Source organism: Acanthochromis polyacanthus, chromosome 19 (assembly GCF_021347895.1).
Source record: "Acanthochromis polyacanthus isolate Apoly-LR-REF ecotype Palm Island chromosome 19, KAUST_Apoly_ChrSc, whole genome shotgun sequence".
Taxonomy (NCBI): Eukaryota; Metazoa; Chordata; class Actinopteri; family Pomacentridae; genus Acanthochromis; species Acanthochromis polyacanthus.
In genome coordinates, this window is record NC_067131.1 from 29515957 (window position 1) to 29538889 (window position 22933).

General features: G+C 38.9%; 1 protein-coding gene across 3 annotated transcripts in view; it reads right to left on the bottom strand.

The window, feature by feature from the left end:
• Positions 1-22933, bottom strand: part of baiap2b (BAR/IMD domain containing adaptor protein 2b) — a 106623-nt gene that overhangs the window by 13652 nt on the left and 70038 nt on the right. For all 3 annotated transcript variants that reach the window (XM_051939824.1, XM_022190059.2, XM_022190057.2), the window contains 6 exons: positions 14809-14961; positions 7795-8031; positions 5411-5606; positions 3742-3943; positions 3167-3244; positions 1713-1881 (listed from right to left, as the gene is read on the bottom strand). In XM_051939824.1, coding sequence (XP_051795784.1) covers positions 1713-1881; positions 3167-3244; positions 3742-3943; positions 5411-5606; positions 7795-8031; positions 14809-14961 — 1035 coding nt within the window. The remainder of the gene's footprint in view (positions 1-1712; positions 1882-3166; positions 3245-3741; positions 3944-5410; positions 5607-7794; positions 8032-14808; positions 14962-22933) is intronic.

Here is a 22933-nt window from a genome sequence, read left to right on the forward strand (position 1 = left end):
TATTCAGTCTTTTTTCTTCTGTCTGTTGCATGCAGTGTTTATACAATCTATTGCAACTGGTTGCAGAAATGAGGTGTAATCTGTTTGGGCAATTGACTAAGTTGTCTTTAGTTTTTCACTTGCTTTTTAATCTTTGCACCTTTATGTTGTATAGAAGGTTCTAATTTATACTTCAATGCAACATGATTTTGGTCTTCAACAATAAAGTTAATTAAATAAGTAAGTAAACTTTAGCATTTGGTCATGCTGCAACCTTTTTTTGGATTCATTGCATGTTTTACATCATTTTCTAGGGCTAATCTACGAGAAAAGTCTTGGATATATGGTTTCATTTTAAATTTTATTCAAAAGATGTAGGGTTTGTTGACATGCAGGCTTCACACCTGCATGGGAAAAATGAGCGAGAACCAGGAAAATGGAAGATTTGGTTGCAAAAATTTAAATAAGCAGCACAAAACTCAAGTGCAAAACCACATCTGAATCAAAGGAAAGCAACAACAACAAACATAGTATTGCAAACTGCTCTTTTCAGCTTTTTTAAAACTATTTTTATTGTCAGTGCACATGCACCCTTTCATAATGGTTAATTCTTTTTAACTTTCACATTTTTTCACATTGCAGAAATACCGGAATGTCGGTTTATTACAATACTGTGCACAGCTCAAGCTTGTTTATATTCGTGTGTGTATCTTCCGCTGTGCAGACGACGGCAGGTCAGAAAAGCCTGCTGGCTGGATGTAGTCGGACAATCTGGCATTTCTGGCAAACTGCATCCAACATTCTGTGCAGCGGGACAAACTAAATCTATGTTTCTGTCCTTCTATTGTATAAGAGTCGACTGCTGCAACAAGTACAGCAGCCAGCAGGTGGAAGCAGAGAAACACAGTGGAAGATGCATAGCAGCAACTTGGAAATGTTAAAGTCGTGTTTTCCACTTAAAGATAGAGAAGTATTCACATTTTTTTGCTATTCTTTCAGAGCTTGTTGGTCTAATTTGGTGATTTGTAGGTCAAATATGTATAAATGAACAGAAAATCCCTTCTTAATCACATTTAAGTGCACTTTTAAAGGTAAATGTCTCATCATGAAGGTCTTCCGACCTACAAATCACCAAATCAGAGCTTCCTGGTCGAAGTTTTCCTTAAATGCCACCTGAGATGTTTCCGTCTTTAAACACCGGAAAGAACAATTTAAGTTGTTACATGACTACTGAGCAATTAGGCATCGCCCACATGTAATGTTCCAGGTGAGGCGTAGGAGGGAAGCTGGGCTGACACAGAAGGGTTTAGCGTTGCATAAGTCTACTTCTGAAAAATTAACCTCCCTCGCCACCGCTGCTGCCTGTTTTCACTTTATTTGCTGCAGTCGGCTGGGCGAGCGCTGCCTCCGTTATCAGCTGTCAGAATCGCTTCCCTCGGAGACGGAGGCAGCGAGGCGCAGAGGAAGACTTCTGCCGCACTCGACCCTCGATGTGTGAAGCCGAGTCGAACTGATTCCTGCGTTTATGTAAGCTAACGTAGCGGAGGAGCCGAACTTGAAGAGGAAGAGGCAGGCTGTCAAAGCAGAGCCGATCCTGAGCTCCCCCCGAAGTTTCTAACACCGACTGGCGCTGATCGCTGCCAGGTTTTCGGCGACGGCTCGTGTATGAAATTGAGTGTGGGTTGACGCCGGTGTGTGTTTTATGTGCTTGTTTTTGCAGACATCCCCCCCACCTGTGAGAAGCCTGGCACCGCCACGCTGTAGGGGCGTTGTTGTCTGCCGTGCAGCGCTGCAGCGCTCTGAGCCGCCATACGGGAGTGGACGCTGTAGTCGGGGCCGGGAAGAGACATGTCTTCCCTCTCTAGAAGGTTGCCTGTGCTGCTGCTTTTGCCGTGGTGGAGGCTGGAAATACACAGAAAATCAAAGAAAACTGTAAATATGTTGTCCATCCATCTATTATCTATACACCACTCAATCCTTATTAGGATTGCAGGGGGCTGGAGTCTATCCCAGCTGACTATGGTACCACATCATGTCCACAGGGGCGTTTCATCTCACATGGAAACATCTGAATATTGTCCGCTTAGTTGGTGTGTCACTAATGGGTCACTAGGTGGTTACATGGCAGCCCATCAGACCTTCAGTCCGGTAGAAACGTCGGACCAGCTGTTTATCACAAAACCAGTTCTGCGAAAAGTATTTCTGAAAGACGAGAAATAATCTGCTGAATCCATCTCCGTTTTAGTTCAACGATGGCTAGTTTAGACATTTCATGAAAGTTTTGTGAGATGTCAGACCTCCGGCACCCACACCAAATTTGCATAAAGTAGAAGTCAAGACTACAATGTAGCTCAAAACTCAACGCAATGCAACCAGGTGCATTTTGCATAAACAATCAATGGGATGCGAGAAATTAATGAATCCATCAATTTCTCGCATCCCATTGAGTACCTCCTTCTACAACCAATGGTAGCCCAGTTTTCACCACCACCCTGTGGGGTCAACAGCACTAGTGGTGGTCATCGTTAACCCAGGCCTCGATCGATCAGGTATGGAAGACATCGGATTGATTTGCGTATTTGCTTTGGTTTTACATTGGATGCCCTTCCTGACACAACGTAAGACTGGCCTGCATGAGGCTGCATTTTGATTTTTTTTATTGGTATAACCTTCCATCAAACAGACAGCAAGGACATTTTTTTCATTTGTAACTCCCCTGACTCTCGTTACAATCATCACAAGGAAGAAAAACAACTGAGCGTCTGCACTGCACCTGATTGGAGAGGTTTCGATTTGTGCCTCAGCAGTGAATGCCTAATTTTTCCTGGAGTCTTTCATTTAACGTTTAATTAAACCATGAACAGATTTGTGTTTTCCAGAAGAGCCCTTCAAACTGTACTTAATTTCCTCCACGTTAAAGAACGTCATGAGGTCGAAAAGTGATTTCAGCTCCAACAGGAATCTTCTAATAAGGATGCAGAGGCTGTAAGGCACTGTGTTTTCCTCCTAATTATTCCACAACCTGGTGAAATTGATGTCATTTTTTCCCTACATGCTGGTAAACACAGTGAACAGGCATTGATTCAAAACACAATTAAAGTTGCATAACTTTTACCAGCATCCACTTTGTTCATTAATTTGAGACAACAGTAGAAATTTCTGCACTTGACAGAAAACCAACACCTACTTGTGAACTCGAAGTTGCCTTGAGTCGCCTTCGTTGTCAGAAATCACCCGAGTGTAGGAGAATGGAAACCAGCCACGCCTAGAGAGGAGGAGCAGCACACAAAAATCTAATTAATCTCTTCCACTGAAACTATATTTGCTGCAATTTCTGGGCATTGTATCTGCTCGTCTAATTTTTTTCCTCAATGTAGACTCATTTTTTAACAGTCTTTTGTCCATAGTGACTCAAAATGTGTCAAATTACTCAAATTTTGTCCAAGATGACCTGAAAAGTGTTTGAAAAGACTCGAAATTTGTCTAAGACTCAAAATGTCTTATCTTTTTATAGTTGCATGCTTTTTTTCCCCCACACAGATGTGAATAAGACTCAAATTTTGTCGTACTATTGTACAAAAGTATGACTGTGCTATGATAAAGATTTATCTCATCTTTTACAGTTCCCAGTTCTGATAAATGGTACTATTTTGGTGATTTTCTCAAGTTTTTTTGTCAATCCCACAAGTGAGTTTTGGGGTTCAAGAAATTAAACAAACAGGGTCTGATCCTCGTTTCTTCAAACACTTGAGCTGCACTCACATCCTTGTCTTCTCATTCTCGCCGTAGTGCCAGCCGTCGCGAGCCTCGGGGACCAGCAGGGTTATCACGTCGCCCTCTGCGAAGCTGAGCAGGGTGCCGTTGTCGCCGGCTGCATGGGAGAAGATCGCCTGGACCCGAGTTCGGCCGTTTCTCTCAAGACCCGCAGCCATGGAGCTGGACCGGGGCAGCGTACGGGTCTCCGCTGGCGGGAAAAAGAGAGTCAGATTTTATGTTCTGTCTCTTTATGTAAAACAACATTGGGGACATCATATGTTTAAAGCTCCCCTTTGAAATTCTAAATGGCTCAACTTTCCGCGCTCCCGCTCTGTAGCTATTTTTACTCGGAGTCTGTCTTTCTCAGTTTTAATATTACATTTGCTTCTATTCCCACTTGTTTTGGCCTGTTTCTTATTAAAAACTACACACATTGTGTGTGACAGCTTGCTGGATGCATCCCATTAGCGCTGTAATTTTTCAAGAAATAAAAACTGCAAGTGAACCTTGAAAATATTCAAGGTCCATTTGTTGTTCTGAAGCATATTGAATGCCAAGGTAAAGCTGCTTTTAAGGATGTTTTCCTGGCGTACGCTCAGCCCTGACTTTAAACTGGCTCGTAAAGTTGTTACACATCCAGCTACCTGCTGGATGTGTAACAACACAATCATCCGCTGGCCGTAACAACTTTACAAGCCTCAACAAGAATGCTCATTTAGAGCAACTTCACTAACAATGTTACTAATAATGCTAATTCATATGCTCATCTGGAGATAAATCAGAAAACAATCATCACATCTGCATGTTTTCCCAGTCTGAAGAGAGAAACGGTTCAGGAAAAGAAAGGTCAAAATTGCAGAATTGCACTGAATAAATATTTCTTTCTTTTATGCAAGTTTTTTTTAGACTTTGCAACCTTTGGAGGTAAAACTGCTTACATATGTAACACCAGAAGTCCTTTATGAACTACTGATTTTATATAATCATCTATAATTAGATAAGAAAACAATCATAAGATATAGGAGAATCGTTTGTAACAGTAACAGCTCAAAAAATGTTTTAAAAAAATGCACAATCCAAATAACTTGCACATGAGCACTCTTTCCTGCCGGATTTTCAATATCTTGCAACCTTCTGTAACACCAAAAAACTCTTATGAGCTACCGATTTTGTCCAGTCATCAAGAATTCGATCAGAAAATGATCATGGTAAGGTATAACAAGGTAGTTTGTTACAGTAACATCTCAAAAAGGTACAAAAAAAAAGCTATAAGAGAACTGGAACAGTAATGTATCAAACAATGTTTGTAACAAATGTAAAATGTAGATAAATTGCACATTTGCTCTTTTTCTTGCAGGATTTTAGGTATTTTCTAACCATCAGAGGGAGTAATTCTCACATATGTGATACCAGAAAATCCAAATGAGCTGCAAATTTTTTAAATTTTAAAACTCTGTCTTCACCAACTCCAGAGAAAAAGAAGGTGAAACTGTGGCTGCTGTGCTCCAGCTTCTTTGTCGGTTTTCTTTGGTGCAAACTGACAGTGAAACAGGCTTGATAGGAAACCAAACTTTAAATGTGCTCTAAAGAGGCTAAAAAGTTCTGCCACATGCAGCTGTTAAGTGCTAAACTGCAGCCTTTCTGTGCACGTCTGCAGGGCTTGAACTCCTCTTACTCAGCTGGGTCTTGCCCTTGGCCGGCGCCACCTTGCGGACGGGCAGAGTGTTGGAGTAAACCTCCCCTCCGTGCCTCTGGGTCTGCGGCGAGGCCTTCCCCTGGGCGATCTTCCCCTCCATCCACTGCTGGTAGTCGTCCCCTCCGTGGGCTCCGGCCGTTCCGTTCATCACCGGCATCCCTCCCTCCATCAGCCTCTGCATCACATTTGCATGCAGGCAATTAGCACAAACTTGTCCTCGCTTCACGGCACTCAGAGCGGTTACATAACGTCTGGTTAATAATCATGGAGGTGCATGGAGTGGATCTGGGAACACTGATTAATAAAAATGCAATATCTGAGCGTGTGCTGGCTGAAAGATAAACATATGGAATAACTGGGAGTCTGCAGACGAGCGCCGTGGTTTTTAATTAGCATCTCCGGCCAAACTCAAGCCGTCTTTCATGTGAATCTTGAAAGATTTTTTTCAGAACCAAAAGTCTGAAATGCGGAGGCTGTATAAAAAGAGCCCGAGGACGGGAGGAATTTCAAGCCTGCAACAAGCTAATTAGCATGCTTAGCTAATGATTTCATTTGCATTCGACAGGGTTTTCTGAAGAGGCTCCCATGATGCACCAGCAGCATCAGGGTCAACGCTTCTTCACAAATTATTAAGGGGCTCCATGGACTCCATTTACCTGTGTGTGCATGTGTGTCTGTCTTTGTGAGGACCAAACTGATTTTTAGACCTCGGGAGGGAGGAAAGTTTCATAAGTAGAGACATTTTAGCGTGAAAGCTTAGTTTATTTTATCCTGTCTTGCAATCTATTGAAGTAATGTACAGCTGCTGTTTAAGCGGCTGTTTGCACCGAACTACATCTGACTAAATGACCTAGCTGTCTGTTTTATATTGTGGGTGATGTTTTATTGTTTTTGTTGTCTTTTTTATTGTGAACGCTCATGTAGCTGCTGCATAACAAATCGCCCTTCAAGGGACAAATAAAGTTGAAGTTGAAGCTTAGCGTTAACACCCAGTCGTGGTATTTTATTTCAATTTAAAGAAGACTACGAACAACAAAAATAGAGTGCAGCAGAGCGTAGGAAACATCCTTCACTTCAGCGACTGTTTTTAAAATCACTTTTCCATCAAATAATTTGCAGTAAAGCGGAAAAAGCACACAATCAATCAAGTGCCGTGCCATTCAGCGTAGGCGATCATTTCTCTCCATCTAATCCGATCTTTTGCTTTCTGAATTGTGACTGTTGATGGTTCCATGTGATGTCAGTTTGTCTACCATTTTCATTCTTGGTGTGCTTTGTCCTCTCTTTCAAAGCACACAAGTCTTGGGGAAACAGAACAATTTAAGGTAGGGGCTAACCGAGGATTGGATCAAATATTCAATGTTCAGACTATTTGCATCCACCATCTACTGCCTTCAACAACCGATCAACACTGAAGGATGAATGTTCTTAAAACATGTGCTTTTGTGCAGTATCAGTATTTCTACTCATGGAAAAGTCTGTGCAATGTCACTGTTGTTCAGGGTCTACACTACCATTCAGAAGTTTGGGCTCACTCAGACAATTCCATGTTTTCCATGAAAACTCCCACTTTTATCCATGTGCTAACATAACTGCACAAGGGTTTTCTAATCATCAATGAGCCTTCCAACACCATTAGCTAACACAATGTAGCATTAGAACGTAGGAGTGATGGTTGCTGGAAATGTTCCTCTGTACCCCTGTGGAGATATGCCATTAAAATCATCTGTTTCCAGCTACAATAGTCATTTACCACATTAATGTCTACACTGGATTTATCATTCAGTTAATGTAATCTTCATTGAAAAAAAATTGCTTTTCATTCAACAATAGGGACATTTCGAAGTGACCCTACACCTTTGAACGGTAGATGTAATGTTGCTATGTGCAAAAATGTTATTTTTCACATTTAGAAATGTCTGTATAATATCTTTATCTCCATGTATGTGATATGATGCAGTAATCCTTTACAAATCCACAGTAGGGAAATTTGCATTGTTACAAGAGCAAAGGCTACAATGCAAAAATGTAGAAAATATCTGTAGAAAAACTGAAAATAAAACAAAAATATACATAAGTATTATTTCACATCAGACTGATAGAGAATTATTAATATTGCACACAATGTGAAAAAATGTGTACAATATCAACAGTACTTCTGTAGATTTTTGGTAATATTTTTCTGCTGATGATGCCTACATGTTTGCATTATTCCCCTTTGCTGCTGTAAATGTCCTCGCTGGGGGATGAATTAATTCTCATCTTATTTTTTTTTTTAAACAAGTTAAACATTGGAGTTTTATTCCAAACTTTGATTTTCTCCTTGATTACTAATAATTTAAAAGGACAGTAGAGGAACCGACCTGTTGCCCCATTGTCCCGCCGGCCCGGAGCGCCGCCAGCTCTGGAGGCACCGGCAGAGGTTTAGCACCGGGGATGGGCTCAGAGATGGGCATGCCGGGGTGGTGAGCTCCAGGAGGCAGAGTTCCTGCAGCGCCGCTCATCTGCTGGGCCAGAAACATGGCTCGGTCCGGCAGCTTGTTGGGCTCAGCGCAGGCCTGCTGCCACATCGGGATCTTCTGCACTAAAAGCTCTTTACCCTGGAATAAAGAGACGGGAAGGGCTTCAGATCAGACTGTTCTGTCAGTTTAGGCCACTATGCTAATGAACTGAGCCCATTCAGATTTTTTTTTAAGAATGATTTCACTCCATTCTGGCCACAGTGTCAGAAAAGCTGCATAGAAATTCTTCATTTTTAGCACATTCAGTAAATAATAAAGCAGAGAAAGCCCAGCAGAAAGGTTTCCTGCACAATCTGCTAAATCAATCCAGTAATAGAGCAAGTTTATGCTCTTCAAACACCTTCAGAGGAAGAAATCCCTCATGAGCTGCTAATTTATATAATCATCAGGAGTTACATAAGAAAACAATCATGATGTGTGCATGTTTTCCCATTCTGAAGAGAAAACGGTTCAGAAAAAAAGGCAAAGATGTTTGCAGAATTGTAAAGTTTGCAGAACTGCACTGAACTAATAACTTGGTTCTCCTTTTTTCTGCAAGATCTTTTAGACTTTGCAACCTTCTGAGGTAAAACTGCTTATATATGGAACACCAGAAATCCCTCATGAGCTACTGATTTTATATAAGCATCTAGAATTACATAAGAAAACAGTTATGATAACCTACATGTACATGTTTTCCCATTTTAAGGCAGCAGTTAGTTGCAGTAACAACTCAGGAAAAAAAATCCCAATGCAAACTGCACATTTGCACACAATGAATCAGTTGTTTTAGCTTTCCTGCAGGATTTGCAATATTCTGCAACCTTCAGAGGTAAAAAATTTCATACATGTAATACAAAAAAATCCCTCATGAGCTGCTAATTTTGTATATTCATCCAGACTTACAGGAGTAAACAATCATGATAAGATTTAAGAGTCATTTGGAACAGTAACAACTCAGAAAAAATGTTTTTAAAAAATGCACAATGCAAATAACTTGCATATTTGCACTCTTTCCTGCAAGATTTTCAGTATTTTGCAACCTTCAGAGGTAATACTTCTCACATATGTAATACCAGAAATCACGCATGAGCTACGAACTTCATATAAACTTTGATAGTTACATAAGAAAACAATCATGATGAGGTAGTTTGTTATAGTAACAGCTCAGAGAAAAGTCAAACATACCCACAATGCAAATAAATTGCAAATTTGCACCACCTTTTTTTCTCTGCAGGATTTTTAGTATTTTATGACCTTCTGAGGTTAAACTGCTTCTATAAATGCTCTCCTATGGGTGTTAATATGGCAACAAAATGTTCACATAATCTGAACAACAAGAAGTAGGAGGGAAAAAATAACTCAAAAGCTTTAGCTCTGAAATGAGAAAAGTTTTTTTAAAAAAAAAAAAACAGACTTGCAGGCAAATTTGCTGTAAATCCGCATTGTGAATGAACTTTTCCTGAGCAGCAGTCACGTGATCATCATGTGTGGATTCTTATGTAACTGCTGATGATGGTTTGAAGGCCACAGGAGAGCGAGGGATCTTTGTGAATCGTTTGAGAGGCTTTCCGCTGGAGCGTGAACGTCTGAGCTGCATCTCCTCCATGCATCATCCAGCAGGCCGCTTACATAAAGATCCTCCTCATTTGCATTCATCAACGGAGAATAAATGAGGGAGTCCTGGATGCATGAATAACGGAGGAGAATCTGCTTCTCCGACGGCTCTAACTGGGCCAGGCTGGCGAGGAGGATAAACACAGCGTGGATCCAAGGTTGTCTGAGTGGATGTGGGCTGCAGCGTCAGGTGTCAGGGCGTGGGCGGCAGCATCAAATAAATTAACACATACACAAAGAAGTACGGCAACAACACATTCCTACCAACAAAGTGAGCATCACGTAACCGGGGATTCATGCATATTTATACTTTCTGAATTAGCTGGAAGGTTCGGTGTGTGAATGTAAAATCTCCATCCTAGAAAAGTAAGCATTCCTCCAATCTGAACACCTCGATCCATTAAAGAGTCATCTCGGTGCGTCTTGCTGCCGATGAGATGAATGAGTCACTGCAACCTCTGTTAGCCTCTCAGATAACTGAGGCGGCATGTAGGCGTCTTTACCAACGCGATGGTAAACATCGATTAGCAGACGGTGGCTCTTTTTCCTTTTCCCTCTCATCAACTGGGGCACAAGAGCTTATAGAGTGTTTAAATGAGAGATTTGCTAATTTGTAAAAGCATCCTGGAGGCAAAGAGACCAAAATCAACATTGGTCTGCTCCATGCCTAAACATTGCAAATATTTGTAATAGCTACGCCAGCTACCTCCCCGAACCTTAGTGCAAATCTATAATTACTCTGCCAAGGAGTTATGTGACGGTCAGTGTTAGTCTGTCTGTCTGTTCGCAACATTACTCAAAAACAGATGTGGATGAAATTTTCTGGGAAGGTCAGAAATGACTCAAGGACCAAGTCATTAGATTCTGGCAGTCATGCAGCTTATAGTTTGGATCCACGGATTTGTTAAACATTTCTGTATCATTACCAGATAGCAGCACGGCGTCACTGTAACCATGACAACAAGTGAACATTACATCACACATGATTGTTTGATCCTACTACAAATCCACCAACTGATTGGGGGTGTTTCTGAGTCCCGCTACATATTTAGGTCACATGATTCGGTATTCTTGCATAATGTACGCATACATAACACACGCATGTGCTCAGCGCAAGGTCATTTAGTTTGTTGGTACATCTATATTAAATGGACACGTTCTATAGTGACGTGATTTCTGCCACAATTTTTTTTCAAGATTTCATCCATCGGAAAAGATACGACTGAGCAGCTTTGGCGGAGTGCTGCGCTCCCTGAGTGCTTTTCTTGTTTGTAATTGGGCTGGTTTATATCCTCACATTTGACCAAATTAGATCTCTGGTTCTACTTTCATAAAGAGAAAAGCTCCACATCAACAGCCTTCCAGGACTGATCCATTAGATTTGGCACAGGAAGAGCACATTACCTGTGAACTCCTCCGTGTTTTCACAACTTTGGATTGGTCCAACTCAATGTAGACTGCTAAATCTGACTTATTTAACATTTATTCATAGCTGGCGCCGAACTGACTGACATTATAATAAAAAAATCATTGATACAGCAGCATTTTGTGCCAATAAGTTGAGTGTATAGTTTGCAGAAAGCAGTTTTCGTATCACAATTAAACAACCAGCATGTCAGATCATCTACTTGCCTGCTGCTATCATGTTCATACAAAATTACCAGGCTCAAATGATTTATTTTACTGTGAATACAAGCTTTTTATGTTTTTCTAAATATTTTGGCTAACAAGGCTGCAGATAGACCTCAGTGGGACATTAGTTCATCTAGTGATGAAGTAAAATCTGCATGATTTCAGTCAACCAAGACCTTTTTAGGTTAACTGCATCCAGCGTTACCTACTAATAGCACTCAACAATCACCTGACAACATTTTTTAAACATCTTAGATAAGTGTAGTTTGAGCATGTTTTGCCCAGGTTTATTTTAAGGCTTTTCTTATAAATAAAACCCTTTTTATTCACAGTTTCTGCTCCAACCAATGATTATTTCTATTATAGTCTAAGCTACCATTGTTTTTTCCTCAAATCCTTGTCTTATCTGGAGTCTGCAATTAAGTTTGATTGATTGTCAGGAAATGTATCACCTAAAAAATCATATCTAAAATTATATGCTGCTATCATTTCAGTATTAAATAACCATTTATTATGCTTTAAATATGAGCTTTTTATGTTTTTCTGTATATTTAGGGTAATAATGCTGCAGATTGACCTCAGTACCACATTTAGTTCACCTAGTGATGAGATGAAATTGACTTTTTTGAATAATTGTGGGCATCATCAATAGTTTGCAGGAATTACCTCCTAACAATAACTGATCGACATTCATCAATACCTCAGATAAATCTACTCAAAGCTTGTTTTGCTTATGGTATGGCTTAATGTTGTGCATGAAACCCTTTTTATCTGTTCCAACTAATTATTATTTCCATAATAAACTTAGCTGCTGCTGTTCTTCCTAAAATTCTGTGGTGTTGTCTTTTATCCAGACCCTGAGTCTGTAATTAAGTTTGATTGATTGTCAGAAAATGTATTTAAAAATCCACATCCCATCTTTTGACTGCCTGTTTTATTCAACCAAACGTCTAAAACTATTAATATATTCTGTTTATTATCATCCTACAAGGTAAAGACAAGCATCAAACCGTCACCGCGACAAAAACGCTGAAAATAGAAAACATCCTGCCTTTTTGCTCCGATGAAAGAAGTGTTTCCATCAGCTGCCGGTTCTTCAAAGACTAATTTAATCTTTGTGAGCATCATCATCACAGCAGCAGCAGTTTGTGTTCCTCCGTCTATCAATCACTCATTCAGACACTTTCACTCCCACACAGCGACTCCGAACCGAGTGTTCCTGCAGAAGTAGGTCATTCACTCTCCCCACTCTTCACCCGGCTCCTCACCCACTCACCCTCCACGTCTAACGTCCTCTTCCACTTCACATGTAACCAGCTGGTACGGCAGAGGCCAGCTTTTCTGTCATCAGTTTAGTCGGATAATGTGGAACTCCTGACTATCTTTGGGATTGTTTTTTTTTTTTTTTTTTGAATGAAACGGGGAAAGAAAGCAACGCACACTAACGATTTTACATATAGGAGACATATGTGACCTACAGTAATGCTTTCTGGATGATAGAATAAACTTTCAGTACATACTTTCCATTTATAATGAGCTCACTCAGGTAAGATTAGCCTCTCTGCCTTGTAGCATCTGTTTCTGTAATTTGAAACTGCACACTTTTTCCTTAACTTGTGCAATGATTTGCACATTTCATCACTTGTACGTTCTTTACCTTACCTAGGACCTTTGGCATTTTAAATATTTCTTACTGTTTATTTTTTATTTATTGCACATTTTTGCTTATTAATCTGTATTTATAGTGGTGGCACATTACTTTCTGCTGCAACAACCAAATTTCTACTCTATTCTGTATTCTAACTTCACAAATATGTACTTTTCCATTTGACATTCTGCTTAAGTTTCAACCAAACTAATCAGGTTTGATAAAAACACACATCATTGTGCAACTCTGTGCTGCCATGTCTAACATTCAGGTGTTGCATCATGAAGTGTTTGTTTGCATGTTCTGTATTTTTACTTAAAAACTGAGATCAAGCCAGCTTTCGCCCTCCAGCTCCTCAGGAGGTTTTCGTCTTCCCTCACTTCACGCGAGGAACCCTGCGTTACCATCTGACAGGTGTAGCGCCTCGGTCACACTCCCCACCTGTCGCTGACCCCAGAGCAGGTCACAGCCAGCAGGTGGGGGGCAGTTAATGCAGGAAGCGACCTCACAAAGTACGTAAATAAACAATAATGGTAGTTGTCCACATGGGAGCTTTTGGACACAATAGGTTGGATAACTGCCCCTGAAATTCAAACCACACCAGCATGGTGGAAACCTTTCCTGTTATTAACAAAAACAACTCACCAACATGGACTTCTGAAAACACCTGAGGCGAGGAATAACTCGTGCAGTGTTTTTCCAGTTTCCTTAGAGAGCAAATTACACTTGGCATCCCTGATTTGCATTAAATAACTGGTGTAGCTGTTGCACTTTTGGACTTGAAGGAACTTGAACCGCCAACCTTGCAATTGGTGGACAAACCGCTCCACCATCTGAGCTACAGCTGCTCAAATACTGTAGTCTGAACTTCATAAGCAACCAGTGCTCCTTAAAACACTTAATGACTACCAGAAAGCATTGCACAGCTGCTTTTGTAGACAATAAATGGGAAGTGTTGAAAGAACACAGCACTGGAGTGGTGGTATTTAACTTTCCAGCATTTAGATATACATTTTAAAGGATGTTTTTTACAGCAACATTATCATTCATTTGAAATGACAATCACCAAAAAAGGTATGCTCACTTTTAGCTCTGTTTTTGGTCTCTACCAACTACACTGAGGGAAATATCTGGTTCAGCAGCTACAAGCTTTACTAGCTTATTGTAAACTATATTGATTTGTCATTTGGTGCTGCCTGTTACATCAAAGAAATGACGTTATGAGACCAATGAGAGGGAATCTATAGAGTAAATTTATGCACCAGGCATCTGAAATTCATTTCAATTTCAGGCCGTGAGATAATCACAGGCCACATAATCACCATAGAAAGATGCAAAATGACCACAAAAAGGTGCAAAGTCGAAACAAAAAAAATGCTAAATCACTACAAAAGATGTGAAATGATCACAAAATCACCACAAAGATGCAAAATCACAAAAAAAAGCTGAGCCACAGCTGCACAAATAGCCTCAACTTCATAAACAACCAGTGCTCCTTAAAACACTCATTTTTAACTCCGTATTTGGTCTCCCCTGCCCTCTGAGGGAAATACCTGGTTCTTATCAGCTAAAAGCTCCACTAGCTTGTCGCTGTTGATTGGCCATTTGTTGCAGAAAATAGCTGCCTGTTTCATCAAAAAATGCCATGAAAAGATCAATGAGAGGGAGTAGAAGAGTAAATGTGTGCACCGGGCAGCTGAAACTCGTTGTAAATCTCAGTTTTTGGCAATTTCAGGCTATAAGACATTCCGATACAAAGAAGCGTTGTGATGGAAAACCCCAATGAAATATGAGATTGAAATGCCAAAACGATGCTTAAACACAACTCAGACATCTAAAAAACAAAACAAGTTTAACCTCAAATTTACACTCTTTAAATGTAGAAATCAGTTACTGAGTCAGTTATTAATAACAAGCCACGCCACAGTTATCAGAGGAGCTGCCAGCATACGAACAGGTAGACGGAGGTTTATTCTCACCTTGCCGTGGTAGGTGCTGCTGTTCTTGGCCACGGCACACTGACGGTCCACCAGGAAGCAGTACCTCCTCCTCTCCTCGGACAGAGCGTTCTTGTAGCCCTCGGCGATGTAGTTGTCCAGCTCGCTCTGCTTGTTGCTGATGGCCTCCACGTACTGAGGAAGAGGAGGGTAGAATGTTAAAAAAAAAACATGGTGGCATGTTGTCAGTATGACGGCTTTCTCCACCGTCTTGGTAAAGGTTCAAGACTTGAGTATACAAAGTTTTACAGTTGTCCACAGTTGTTACCACCAATGACAAAAAGCAATGGTGGCTCAACATACAATGGATATTTTACCTCTTAGATGCTTACAACCTTTACAAAACCAACTCCAGAACTAGAAAGATGCTTCACCATACTGAAAGCATCTTCCAACAAGTTACACAAATTGCTGCTCTCTATACCATTTTTTAGCCATGCAGCATTTTTTTTTTTTGCTAAAATTTGCTTATTTTCCTTTCAATTGCCCCATCTCTGCTTTGCATACACTGCCTGCAGTTCAACTGAATAGTTCCTGAATTGTCAGCGCAAAACTGTTGGACACATGTCGCTTCTTAGTTGCACTTAAGCAGCACAGTATTACCTTTTCTAAATGCAGAATCTGGTGCAAATTGTCTATTTTTGGCAAATTTGGACAAAATATTCTACATATAAGCTCAGATTTGCATAACTTTCCCAACAGAATCGTACGTTACACATCTCAAAGTTGACCATCTGAAAGTTGAACACTGAAGCAGTTGTTCCTGCTTTTACATTTCCTGTCTGATAAATAGTAGACAACATGCCTTCTAAACTCACCAGCAGGTTTTCTGACTATTAATACACCGAAAATTATGTCAAATAGAACTCATTTGAACCCAAGAAATCACGTCAGGTAACCAAAAAAATAGCATTAGATCTGACATTTAAAGTATTCAACAGCACAGAAATTACATCTACAGGTGAAAATCCATTGTGTGGGTGAATCAGCCCTTTAACAACCAAGTTCTTCAGCAAATAAGAATTTTGATGGATCGGGCATCACAGTCACGACATATTAAAAAAAAATAAAATAGACAAATTGTTCCTTCATGTGACGCCTCGAAAATTATATTGGAAATGTCACAGCACATCAGACCTGAAAACCATGAATTAGAGGAACAAAAAGTAAAAAGTGGGGCCCTCAGGCAGTCTGATCACTCGTCGATTATGGTGGTGAGTATTTCCTGTAGATTAGCTGAACTGGAGCAAACCCAGCTTTTAAGTTCAACCATTCGTTCATCCACAACCAGCATCACCTCGGGGCGCACCAAGGTCGAAGGCAGAATGCATCAAACCCAACTATCAGCAGGCCCACTTATGTAACTGATGGAAGTAAAAAGATTCCCGTGGTAATGTGCCAGACAGCGCTGAGCTCCGGTATGAGGTGTTAATGACCGATGCCTGGCTGTTTGCAGAGAAACTTAGCAGCCTACGCGCTGTCATACGTGGCTGTCTGGTCCAAACAACACCAGATCGGCTGCAGGAAGTCGAGATGTAAGAAGAAGAAAAAAAAAAGAAACCGAGAGATGAGTTTGAGAGACAGTTACCCAACAGTGTGCTAGAATCAACATGGCTCATTATACAACAGCAGATGTGCTAATTAGGCAATTAATCAGGCTAATTATTGCATTCATTAGTTAAAGCGTCAACGTCATACTTCAAGAAGTGATTGCATTAAAGGGTCAATCTGCAATTTCCTGACTATAAATAACAGATATTTTGCTTGAAGTTTTCAGTAAAGATGAAGCATCAGAAGTGAAAACTTTAATTAAGTGTTAAAATAGTTCCTTGTATTTGAAGATTGGGATTTCTGGAAGACTACAAAATTATGCAAAATCACCACAAAATTACGCAAAATCACCACAAAATTACGCAAAAGCACCATAAAAAGACACCAAATAACTACAAAAAGACAAAAACACCACTAAAAGATGTAAAACCACTACAAAAGTGTGCAAAATCACGACAAAAAGACCAAAGTCACAAAGATACGCAAAATCATTACAAAAATACTGAAGATCACCAGAAAAAGATGCCAGATAACTACAAAAATATGCAAAATCACGACAAAATTACACAAAATCCCCACAAAAAGATGTAAAACTGCGAAAAACAATGCAAAAGTACTAGTAAAAAAATCTAAACAAAAAGACACAAAATCCCCGCAAAAAAAGTTAAAAAAAAGAAATAAAAATCACCAAAATGACCACAAAAATAAGTAAAATCATCACAGAAGACCAAAATCACTGCAAAAAAACAAAAACAAAACTGCCAAATCACCAGAAAAAGACAAGATCACCACAAAAAGATTCAAAATGACCAGAAAAAGACAAAACCAGCAGCAATAATGCAAAAGAACCACCAAAAGACCAAAATCAAAATAAAAAGATGCAAGATCACCACAAAAAGATGCAAAATCACTTCTAAAAGATGCAAAATCACCAGTATGAGAAGCCAAACACAATGACAAGATGCAAACTCACAACTAAAAGACCAAAATCACTACTAAAAGATAGGGATTTCTGATAGTCTACATCAAAGAAAGCAGTTCTAATCTTAAGATTTTTCTTCCTGATATGCATTTTTCTGAAGATCTGTGCAGTAGTAATGCAGCCAGAACACTAAGTGACTGTGAGCAAAGAGAAACTTGGGTGCTGGACGCACACATGAAGCAGCTCTTTATATAGCGAGTATGCTAATTAAAATGTAACCATGGTGCTGAGCAGGCTGAGAGATTTAATTAAAAGATCATCTATGGGTGGAAATGCAGAGGCACAAAAATATCTCTGATTTCTACAGCCATATAATTCTGATCCTCTAATCTAACACGAATAGAACAGCAGCAGCTCTATGAAGTGGCCTTGGAGATTCATTTTACTGATCATAAAACATATAGATGAAAGGTTATTAGACCAGCTGTGTGGCTTTTTTTTTTATCCAGAAAATGAAGGTGTGCTGGGGTTGTAGTTCGGTATGGAACCAAATGTCTGAAAACAATTAGTTTTTTATTTGTATTTCAATAGATCTACAACAATGTGGCATCTTAAACTGTTTTTTCACATTAAATTCGTCATAGAAGCTTTTAATCATTAAGTAAAATCACCACAGAAAGATGTAAATTCACCAACAAGATGCAAATCCATCACAAAACCACCACAACAACGAGACGTGGAATCACAATGAAAAGGTGTGAAATAAGAAAAAGATGGGAAATCACAACACAAATGGCAAACTTAACATAAAAAAGAACACCGTATTTCTCAAAGTAATCTCAAAATAAAGTACTGGTAGATCACCAAAAGGCTGCAAAACCACCACAAAATGACACAAAATCACCACTAAAAGATACAAAATCACCACAAAACATGTAAAACCACCATGGCACAACATAAAATCACTACTGAAGAATGTATATCATTACAAAAAGATGCTAAATCATCATGACAAGAAGCAAAACAACGCAAAATGATCACTAAAAGACCAAAAACATCACAAAAATACACAAAATCACTCCAAAAAGATGCAAAAATCACCACAAAAACACAAAAGTCACCACAAACATGCAAAATCACCGCAGAAAGTTGCAAAATCAAACACAAAATCATCACAAAATAAACAAAAATCACCAGAAAAAGATATCAAATCACTATAAAAAGATGCAAAAGCACTACAAAAAGATTCAAAATCTTCACAAAAAGACACATAACCAGCACAGACAATGCAAAAGTATCACTAAAAGGTCAAAACCAAGACAAAAAGATGCAACACCACCACAAAAAGATTCAGAATCATTACAAAAAGACGCAAACTTGATTGAAAATTGCCACGATGAGAAGCAAAACCAGAATGACAAGACGTAAAATCACAACAAAAGATGCCAAATCACCAACTGATACCGTTTATATTTTCAGAAACAATATGAATATGTGCAGCAGCTCTGCTCTTAGTTTGTTCTAATCATTTCAGTATGAAATAAACAGGTTCAAATGATTTAATATGCTACAAATACGAGCTTTTTATGTTTATTTAAAATTCATCTGGATCAATAAGGCTGCAGGTAGAGTGCAGTGTGAATCATTGACTTCATGTCTGGCCTGTGACCAACCGATCGGTTATCCAGTAGGTATGATTTCTAATTAGAATTTATGCAAATATGGTTGTTAAAAAGCACAGAGAACTATTTTAAGACTATTTAAAACCCTTCAGGTGCTCAGAGAAAGAGATTTTTCTCGCTTTTCCTCGTGTGAATAAACCCCTGCACCACCTGCCCCTCAGACTGTCAGTCCACATTACGCTTTCATTTAGTGGGTTTTCAGGAGGACGACGCCCCTCCAGACACCGACCGTCTCCGGAACGAGTCTAATAACTCGGGATTGACAAGGAGGATGAGGCTGCAACGATTAATCTCGTCTTTCCATGTTTCTGCAGGAGCCAGACGAGGTGAAAAACACACTAATGACGGAGACGAGGTGGAGCAGCGGCATGAAAAGTCCACATTTCCAAATAATGATCGGATTAATTTACTGTGACACTGTCGACAGTAAAAATTAAAATAAGCGCCGGGACAGTCTGACAATTGGAAAATCAAAAAATTAGTGGAATAAATTAGAGAATGACACCACTGTTGTATGTTGTGACAAGCCCTTCTATCTGGTGCTTCCATTACTCCCACATGGTGAAGGGGAGGTGAGCTCAGCCACCATTTTTAGTATTTTTCTGCAGACCAGTAGATTTGAATTTATTTTCATGTGATTTTATTCACATTTTTAGGCTCAAAAATGATTGGTAGTTGTACAAAAAAAAAAAAAAGGGTGATGTGTCTAAATTATGTGATGTTATTGGATTTAAAAAGTGAAATGATATTGATTTCTGCTGATAATTGTAGTTTTTCTCATTTCTCTGTTGGGTAAAACCATACCATTACACCTTAAGAGAAAAATTAGTACAAAAGTAACATTGACTTTTGCAGATAATGGTAGTTTTATTTTTCCTTTTTTGTTGCAAATGGGAGATTCAGTTGATCCGACTTCATTTTCATGTGATTTTGTTCAAATTTTTAGGCTAAATATGCTTCTAAGTTGTGCAAAAAGCTTGATATGTGATGTTATTGAGACTTGTGAAAGTCAAATATTGACTTTTGCTGAAAATTTGTTTTTTCCAATTTAATCCATCAATCATTAGAAATAATGTATCAAACATGTAAATAAATACAGTTTAAACATGAACAATTCCATACAATAAATGCAGAAAAATAGTCAACAGGTTTCACTGTTGAGTAAAACCATACCATTGTACCAAAAGAGGAAAAATATGTACAAAAGTACAACTGAGTTTTGTTGTTAATTGTACTTTTTTTTAATTGCAAACTGGAGATCCAGTCAATTTTAATTTGTTTTCATGCAATTTTATTCACATTTTTAGGCTGAAATAAGCTTTGAAAAGGTAAAATATGTGTAAAATATGTGAAAGTAAATTTACATAAAGAGGAAAATGTGTGTTTTTATTGATAATGATCATTTTTTCTTTTTGATTGCCAACTTTAGATCCACATTAATAAACTTAACTACGTTTTTTGTTCTTTTCTTTGCAAATCAGTAGATTTGATTTTACTTTTAAGCAATTTATTCACATTTTAAAGCGAAAAAAGGCTTTGAAGATGGTATAGCTATTTGCTAACTGGAGATCTTTAGTGGTATCAACAAATCTTTTTCAATTGAAGCCATTAATCATCACATTTCTCCAGTGGGTGACATTATAATATTGTACTTAAAGAAAACGTGTTCAAAAGTAACAATGATTTTTTAATTTTTCGATTGCCAACTGGAGATCCAACTTTTTTTTTGCTGTCTTTCTGCAGATCAGTCAATTTAAATTAATTTTCATGCAATTTTATTCATATTTTCAAGTTGAAAAGGGCTTTGAAGATGCAAAAAGGTTCAATATGCATACATTATCTGACAGTGTTGCACTAAAAGTGGAAAATGTGCACCAAAACAACATTGTTTTTTGTTGATAATTGTGATATTATCTGCCAACTGGAGATCTAGAGTGGTATTAAGTTTTTTTTTCCAATGTAAGCCATTAACCATCAGAAATGAAGTGCAAAGAAATAAAGAAGCACAAATTAAATCAGCAGAAAGACGGACAATGAATGCAAACAAAGTCTGGATTTCTCTGGTAAGTAAAACTGTAGTCATGCTCTTGTGCCACATGGAGGAGCCACAGTGTCACACCTCAAACCTTTGAAATCTCTGCTCGTCTCCCAGGTAGGAGCTTTGAATCAAAACGAAATGAGCTGATGACTTAAACCTGAACACAACAATTTCCAAGAAGCAAACATGCTCGTTAACGTGGGCGGACAATAGCTGAACATTCACCCACACTGAGACATTAAACAGTGACAAGCAGTCAGCAGAGGGAGGAGGACGAAGGCCACTTATGAATCACACTGATGGTGGAGGTGGAGCAGCGATCAGGTTTTACTTTCAGACCGGCATGTTGAGGTGAAAGCCGGTCGACTGGTTTCAGCCCTCAGACCGATTTAGTCAAGAGACATGAGGAGGAAGTCAATCGGCCATTTACCCTGGAGGTTGTTTATTTCTCTGCTAAATTCCTCGCGATTATATGACCTTCCCACAACTCCAATAAGGAAACTAAACACTGTGTAGTTTAGACAGTAAAAAGACGTCAGACCTGTCGCCTCAAGCTTAAACTCTTCCTCTCCTGGGTTCAGTTATTATAGTATCTATGCACAGGATGGACACAACAGGTGGTGTGAAACTGCAGAAGTGTATAAGGTCAAAAATAACTGGTCTGACCTAAAAGTACTAGTTTTGTATCATGTCAAGCGCTTTATCTGTGAAAATTGTGACGTTTCTGGTAGTTCCTTCCAATTTAAAAACTGTAAATCTGAATGGTGATGTCTGAGTGTCAAAGAAGGACTTGCAGATTTAAGCCATCCTTGCATAAAGGTGACACTTTTGATGGTATCTGATGTGATCATTCTGCCCTACTTCCAAGGGAACTTTTTTTAATTATTCATTAAAGACCTTGGTTTCGGCACATTCACATGTTTCTAATTGTCATTTTGGGGTCTACAAGAGTATGTTTACATTCTTTAATGTTCAAATAAGTCTGTGCCACACAATGCAAATTTGTTTTTGAAATGAATGTAAATTGTCACCTGTGACGTTGTAGGAAACAAGACGTTTATTTTCAGCTCTCACTGGCTTTTTGTTTCGGTGTAGACACCAAAACTGTATGGTTATGTTGAAGAAAACGTCACGCTTTGTCAGACACCTTTCCATATTAGAGGCTCAGTTAACTTTAGGCACCACGTTTACTTTTTTAGGGTAAAAATGACTCTTACTATACGTTTGGAGCATCTCCTCCATTTTCTGGGTTGCCAAGGTGGCAAATCCCACCCCAACTAACATATGATTGGTTGCCTGAAAAGGAGCAAAAGTGAAGCAATAAAATAAATAACGACACGTTACAAACAAACGCAAACCAGCAGAAAACTTCATTAAGAATACAGTTTAGCTGTATAGTTTGTGGGGATGGCATTGCAGTTGGTTTTGGACTTTGGACGTGTGCAGAACTTTTTCATGTACTGGAAAACCAAAAGAGCACAATAACGAATCGAAGAGTTTGCATGTCTAACCAACAGTCAGGACAGTTAATTTATGATGATATAAAAACAGAGAAAAGCAGCAAATCCTCACATTTCTGAAGCTTGGCGTCTTTACTTGATAAATAATAACCATCAACTCGCTCTTGAAGGACTAATTGACTTTTTTTTGGTAAACAATTTTCTTGAATGTGGGTGCAGTGGGTTAATATTAATTATTCAGTTTGGGATTCATGACCTTAAACTGCTTTATAATAGTGTCTTTTGTCTTAACTTAGTTTGGAAACCTATTATTCAACTGACAGATGATGAAATGCAACATAATACATACAAATTACCCCAAACAGGGTCATCCTGCCATGTTTTTCATTCTATATCCTTCATTTGCATATATAATAGAATATGCTCACACGTATGTCATTACTTCTGTTCTACG